This window comes from Dama dama, chromosome Y (genome assembly GCF_033118175.1).
Source record: "Dama dama isolate Ldn47 chromosome Y, ASM3311817v1, whole genome shotgun sequence".
Taxonomy (NCBI): domain Eukaryota; kingdom Metazoa; phylum Chordata; class Mammalia; order Artiodactyla; family Cervidae; genus Dama; species Dama dama.
In genome coordinates, this window is record NC_083715.1 from 2,678,549 (window position 1) to 2,686,036 (window position 7,488).

Below are 7,488 nucleotides of genomic sequence, written 5' to 3' on the forward strand. Positions count from 1 at the left end.
ATGATTTCAGAAATCACTTTATATCCATTACCTCTTTTCCCTTTGCTCTCATTTTCTTGCTTACAAACATTAGATCAGGTATCATTTACCCAGGACAGATAACAAAAGTTTTCCAGAACAGAAGAGTTTATAATACAGTGCAGTGAAATAGCCAGACATTGATCTAAAGCCTCATTTCCACTTCGTTGTTTGAAAATGAAGTTATGAAATGAAAATGAAGCAAATGAAACTATGACGATGAACAAGTAATTTTATTGCTCAGTTACAAGAATTATAGGTATTTGTTGACATCTTCCAAAGTAAATTTTAATCTTCATTAGGCTCCATAATCTGACACTTATTTGATAGGTCAGTTTTAATTAGCATGGTTTTCATATAATGATGACTCTTGATAAGTTGACTTGAAAGAGAGGAGGCAGATGTATAAGTGGTCGTTGGCATTGAGGACCATGAGTTGCCTCTCTGTTGCTGTTTAGGATAAGGACTGTCATGGGCTGACATATCACTATAGGTAAATGGAAATTTAGAAGGCTCCACCATCAGTCCAGAATAACTGCTCTGTGATGGAGAAACGATGGGGTTCTGAGAAGTAGGCGTAGTTGTAGTAGCAATGTCCTCAAGGTGGCCATTTACTTGAGTGTAGCTGCTATGTGAGTGCCAATTAAAAATGCTCACCTGATTTAAAACAGCAGGTTGGTCTACCACAATCTGTTCTGTTTGTCTAACTGATATTGACGATGGGGAAGGTAAGTCACACGGAGGTAGGGCACTTGTATTAGCGACTCTCTGGCTGGTATAAGGCTTTTGTATGAAAGGCACACTTAAGCTTGTGGAGGCTGAAAATGCACTCTCTCCACTAGTTTCAGGAAGAAAATCAGAGTTATGATCATCTGTGTTGACCCTGGCTTTAACATGCTTCGTCTTGTAATCTCGAACTAATGAAGATATTGGAGACACATTGTTAATCCCAACTCTTCTTTTCATTCTTACTAACAGTTGGGGATAGCCTCTTTTGAAATTTGGATTATAGTAGATATGTAGCTAAAATCAAAGGATAAAATTATTTAATTTCTTTATAAGCCAAGGTAAAACTGACAAATACATTTAAACCATAACAATGTATACCTTTAATGATACAAATTAAATAGCATCAAATGAAACACAGCCATTAGTAGTTTTAACAGCTAACATGTTAGAAACAATTATGCCCCTCAACTAAAAATGCTTGGTACATATACAGTAAATACAGTACATACACATACATGCATATATGTATATGTATATACATATACATAAATAAGTAGCTTCAGGACTTGTATATGATTTCAAGTTGCTAGGAAAGCTTGTTAAATATCAAATATTTTAGCCGCCAGATGTTCTCAACTTCAAAAAATTAAACTTTTTCAACAATTTTCTATCTCAATTTTTAATTCTGTTTTATGAACATGCTTTCTAATTCACATGGTTTAATCTTACATATTGCCAACGAGTGAATATTTTGGAATACCTTGCTCAAAAGAGAGATGTTGTTTTCTTCTTCCAGAAAGTCAGGTAGTGAAGCAGATCTTTGAAAAGCTGGTCGCTTCTTACTAAATCCATATAGGTTAAGCTGCCGAACTAAGCTTTTCATACTATTGGTTTCAAGTACTCTGAAAGGTGCCTTTCTCTCCAAGACTTCTTTCTTGAAGAGTTCTTCATTGATCACTATACAAGTGCCACTCTCATCCCACCAAATAGATTCAAACTGATCACTTTCAACTATTGCCCACAATTTTTGAGGAAATCCAGGTGGAAGAGGTGCATTCACCTCATCTGTTTCAGAGACAGAAAATGTGTAACGCGGCCTTTTTATCACAACTTCCTCATACAAAGCCTGAAAAGCATATTCTTCAACCATAGATCTCAAAACCTTGTCCCCAGTAAGTGTACAATCATACAAAGAAGATCTAATGGAGGTTTCTGAACCAGTTGATTCATCTTTTGGAGGAACATCTTGAATTTCTGAAGAAATATGTGCCATCTTAGATCAATCTTTCTTCAGATACTTTTCTCATTTGTCTGGCTTTACACAGTGCAACTTCAAATTCTGCTTGGCTGGCCTACAGAGATAAACTCTCTATATCATCACAGTGGTTCTGAAAGTCAAAAGCTGTGACATCACAAAATCACTGGTCTCCTAGCAATTGAAGCGTAGCTGTGACATCACAAAGTCACTGGTCTCCTAGCAATTGTTGGGTAGCATTCAACCAGTGTTTACTACAGCATCATGTTAAAATACAGGCTGCTTACAGAAATAGTAACCAAACCATGAAGCCTGCAAAATTTCATTCCTCAAAAATTTTTACACAGAAAAATCACATCAAGAAATATACCTGGTTTCTGAAATAAAAGTGATTTATCACACTTCTATACACATACTTAATATTCAGTACTGTTACCCAACCAAACTTGGGTCTACTGGCTTCTGTGTAATGAAGTCAATCAACTGACTGTGGATTTCAGTGAAACCATGTGTTTATTGTAGGACCAAGCAGGGTATCCTAGCAGATGGTGCTTCAAAGACTCCCACTCCCCAAATAGTTTCAAGAGAAGTATTTTAATGACATATTGAGGTTGGGCCATGGGGTGTGTAATCAGTTTTGGGGCATTCTACTAATGGTCTGCTACTGAGGACATCGGGAGTCAACATAATCAACTGTCTGGTTCCAACTACTCTGTGGTATATGCACTTAAATTTCAGTCTGGTGGGGGCTTTAGCATCTCTAAAACTTCACAGGATATTGCTGAGAATATTATCTATGGCCATTGAAGAGGAACAAAAGATCATTGATTTTGCTAAACCTTTATAATTCTATATTGCTTGATTATTTTCCTTTGTTTCTGGCTTTTCTAGTTTCTTGATTAAAATGAATCTTGGAACATGAGGAGGTCTACAATCTCCTACCTCTCTCTCTATTTTCATAGTTTTCAATCTTAAGAAGGGACTGCTTAGAAAAAGAAAGGAAATTAAGTGTTGGGCTTAGAGCTCAATTATAAATATGACTGAAAATCTCAGTTGCAGGTTAAATTTTTTTTTTTTTCAGGTTGCCCATGTCTTGGAGTGTTTGAGTCAACAAAAAATTTGGCTATTTCCTGTGGAGATGGAGCATGGAGTTGGAAATAATTCTGATATCTAACAGAAATTATTAGATAACAAATTATCTAATAATTAAAAATGTTAGATAACAAATTATCAATATTTTCTGTTATGCAAACATATCTATTTTATATAGATACTTGTATATCTATATGCATATGTATATATAAGCATATATATTGTCATTAAACCTGGACAGACATTTGAAAATTGGTCAATATTGATTAAAAGAAATGAGGGGATTGATATAAAAGATTCCTCATATTTGAGATGCATCCAAGAAAACATATTTTGAAGTATTTCCACTTACATATATATATATATGCTGAATTCTCCACAATTCAGTCTGTAAAATTTTCTTTCATCACTTTGAACTTCTGGTACCAAATATTTCAAGAGAAATCATTGATGATCAAAATTTCTCTTCCTTCATGCCACAGTGGTTCAGCTTCCTGCCCCCTCCACATCATATCTTTTCTTTCTTGTCCTCCTTTGTATTTTTCTATTTGCCCATTAGAGAAAATCTAACTATATATATTCAATAACCAAGTACATTTTTGAATCATTTTACTTTTAGGTTTTAATTTTTTTTCCATGCTGTTATACCTAAATGTAATTAAAACCATTGAACTTTTTTAACACACACACACACACACATATATGTATATATGTCAAAATGTAATTTTAGGCAACTTTATTTAGGTGGCCAAACACTGTGCTTGCCCCCAAGCAAATTTAACTTAATGAACTGTTTGGGAAGCCCAGTATTACTTAATGATTTTCTAGCTGAATATTTCTTATCCTGTTTCTGAAAGTCTCTCCCTTAATCTAGCTCATCTTCCACTATTCTTTCTGTATTAAGAGATGGGGTTCATACTTCTGAGGACACCTTGAGCCCATAAAATTGCAATTATCATTTACTTAAAGATACTGTTTTAAGAAAGCTATTGTTATCCTCACAATGGATACAGCTTTAAATATCCAGGTCTAGTAACATAGGGACATGTCTCAGCCACATGCACAGTGGTCAACTAGCTGAATTTGGGATAACAGCTACCCACTTCATGGGTAAAACAGATGCACAGGGCACTGTGCAGAGATCATAATCAGACTCTTCTTGCTAGCTGATCATTGAAATTATATGGTATATACATCAAAATCACTTCTCCACAATTCAGTCTGTAAAATTTTCTTTCATCACTTTGAACTTCTGGTACCAAATATTTCAAGAGAAATCATTGATGATCAAAATTTCTCTTCCTTCATGCCACAGGGGTTCAGCTTCCTGCCCCCTCCACATCATATCTTTTCTTTCTTGTCCTCCTTTGTATTTTTCTATTTGCCCATTAGAGAAAATCTAACTAGATAACATGAACAGACTCAATATATTATGTTAATGGAGAAATATATTATAGGCTGTGTATTTTGTCAGCATTTTACCCAGTTGTCACAGAAGCATGGCACAAATGCTCCAGCAGGAAACTTAAAACCAGCAGTATTATATATAATAAGTAACTATCACCTTAGAGTATGCTTAGAAAATAAGTTCTTATCCAAAACACTGAGGGAAGACAAAGGTACAAGAATACAATAATTGTCAGTGTTGATAGGAAAACATAGGGTTAATAGTACATTTGAATTCTCAGTATTACACAAAGTAAGATCATGGCATCTGGTCCCACTGCTTCATGGGAAATAGAAGTGGAAAAGGCAGAAGCAGTGACCAATGTCCTCTTTTGTGGCTCTAAATTCACTGCAGATGGTGATGGCAGCTATAAAATGAGAAGACAGTTACTTCCTGGAAGAAAACCTCTCACAAATTTAGAAAGCAGGTTAAAAAGTGGAGACATGACTTGACCAATGGAGGCACATAGAGTCACATCCATGGTCTTGCCAGTAAACAGGTACAGATGTGAGAACACCAAACTGCTCTTCTGCGAATGACTTGTGAGTGTCCATTGGATTGCAAGATCAAGCCAGTCAAACATAAAGGAAATCAACTCTGAAGATGCATTAAAATCACAGGCGCCAAAGCTGAGACTCCAAAGCTTTGACCAACTGACCAAAGAACTGACTCACTAGAAAAGACCCTGATTCTAAGAAGCAATGAAATCAGGAGGAGACATGTGTTAGAGAGGAGGAAAAGGTTGTCTACCTTCACCCAATCCATGGACATGATCTCAGGCATAACCTGGAAGATGGTGAGGGGCAGAGACACCTTGTGCACTGCAGTCCAAGGGGTCACAAAGAGTCAGACATTGCTTTTTGGCTGAACAACTACAAGATTTTAATAAAATGGATCTTCCAGTGTCGTGGTGGAGTCTCATAATGTTAGAGGAATAGGAGACACAGTCCACTTTCTCCTACACAAATCCATCAAAGGATGTACCACACATGGAACACCTTCCAGAAACCAATTTGTGAAAGATGTTGATGGGCCCTAGAAACTGAGAAAGGAAAACAGTCTCTTAAAAACGAGGTAGGACAAAATAAGAGACATAAGGGAGGAAAAGTTTTTAGGGGTGGAGACCTGTCTTGGAGAGGGTGTCATAAAGGAGGAGAAATTTTCACAATATAGGAAACCCTCTCTCATAGGTGTCAGTGGGAGAAGAAACAGAACCAGGGGAAAAAAGAAAACACACACACACACACACACAGACACACACACACACACACACACACACAGATTATACCAATAAATGCAATTACTAGCCAAGAAGAGGCTCAGATGCTCCACTGTCATCCATGGGGCCTGGGAGGGAGGCCTGGGATGTATCAAACACACTATGATTAGAACCAAGCTTTAGTGCCCTGAGGACAGCTAAGGTGACATAGAAACTTAAACCATGGGAACACTAGAGACAGAAATTTTAGAAAAATCCTTTCCTTCGAGAAGGTTCTAAGGCCACATAGTGAACCATGTCACACTCACAGAACAGAAGACTGTGCACTAGAAAATACAAAAGGAGACCAATCCAGCTTCCATTTAAGACTCTTCTCCCCATGGAGGGAGAGAGGAATTCATATAACTGCCAGAGGCAGAAGGAAATAGGCTACTGGTATCTTGGCCCCAGAGACATCCCCTACCAAGCTCTAAGCTGGTTGACAGTTGCTAATGATGAATTCCTGGGTTCATGGACAGTTCACATAGGCCAAGATCATAATAGCCTGGGTTCAGCTACACTGAGGAGACCTGTGGCACACCTGAGACTGTGCCCTCTGGCACAGGAAGTGAATTGAATGGCTGAGACCAGAGAGTGGCATAAGAGGCATGGCCCAACTGGGACTGTGCCTTGCCCACTACACAGTCACCTGAGAGTTTGGACTTGGGAGGAGCACAAAGCACAGAGCCAACCATTGTCAGTTCTCTTGCTGAGCACCTAAGTGCCTGATTGGCTTAGACCTGGGAAATGCAAGAAACACAGGGCCCACTTGGGACAGTGCCCTCATGTAGCAACTGGGAGGCAGAGCAGGGTGGACCCAGAAAGTACATGTCACATTTGTCAGTGGCAAGGCCAATGTGGTTCATCCACCTTGAACAACCCCACATGTACCAGTGGTATTTGTTTTCAGTGTCCCACCTCTCACCACCAAAACACTGAGAAAGTAGCGTGAATGAGTGTACCGCACCCTTGTTTCATGTTGAAAGTCAGATATGGAGAGGCTTTCAAATAAAAGAAGGAAATATAAAGAGTTGTAAAACAACACAGAAGTGACAGGTTCAATGGAATAAGTCTGCAATTAATGCCGAGACTGTTCAATTGAGGGACAGCAGCAGCCTCTGACAACAAGAACAATCTTCAACAAGAGACTTATCTGACACTGTACTGACACCACAAAACATGAAACAACTTCTTTGAATATCTGTGATCGATTTCTATAAGATTTATTTAACTTTTAACAAGTTTCATCCTTTATTATATCCTAAACTCTTATTTCTATTAGCTATAATTACTTTTCCAAACAAGGAAACAAATAAACCTATTTTTTAAAACACTTCTTTTATTTTAAACACTTCTTTTATATATATGAGAATGAATTTGGCCTCCATTTTCTTTATTTACACTATTTATATGAGGCTAAACTTTATTCTCAGTTCTTAACTTTTGCTTTCCAAAAATTGTAATCAGTGTTGTAAATTTAGGAACAAAATCTTTAGGATATGATTTCACTTACATATTTGTTTCCTGAATTGATTTCTCTCTCCTCGTTTAACTCTTCTTTTTTTCCTCCTAGGCACCTCTCTCTCCTTCCTCCCTTTTCTCTGCTGTATGGAATTCTGTGAATCCTTTTGATTCTTTCTGGATGAGGAGAGTTGTGTCACCATTAACCTGGGGTTTTATCTTCTGTAT

At 37.5% G+C, this 7,488-nt stretch overlaps 1 protein-coding gene across 1 annotated transcript; it reads right to left on the bottom strand.

Moving 5' to 3' along the window:
• Positions 1-306: 306 nt before the first annotated feature.
• Positions 307-2,020, bottom strand: LOC133053559 (heat shock transcription factor, Y-linked-like). The gene is made up of 2 exons (XM_061138114.1): positions 1,508-2,020; positions 307-1,041 (listed from the first exon to the last, which is right to left on the bottom strand). The coding sequence occupies exons 1-2, from the start codon at positions 2,018-2,020 to the stop codon at positions 307-309; spliced, it is 1,248 nt and encodes a 415-aa protein (XP_060994097.1).
• Positions 2,021-7,488: the final 5,468 nt, after the last annotated feature.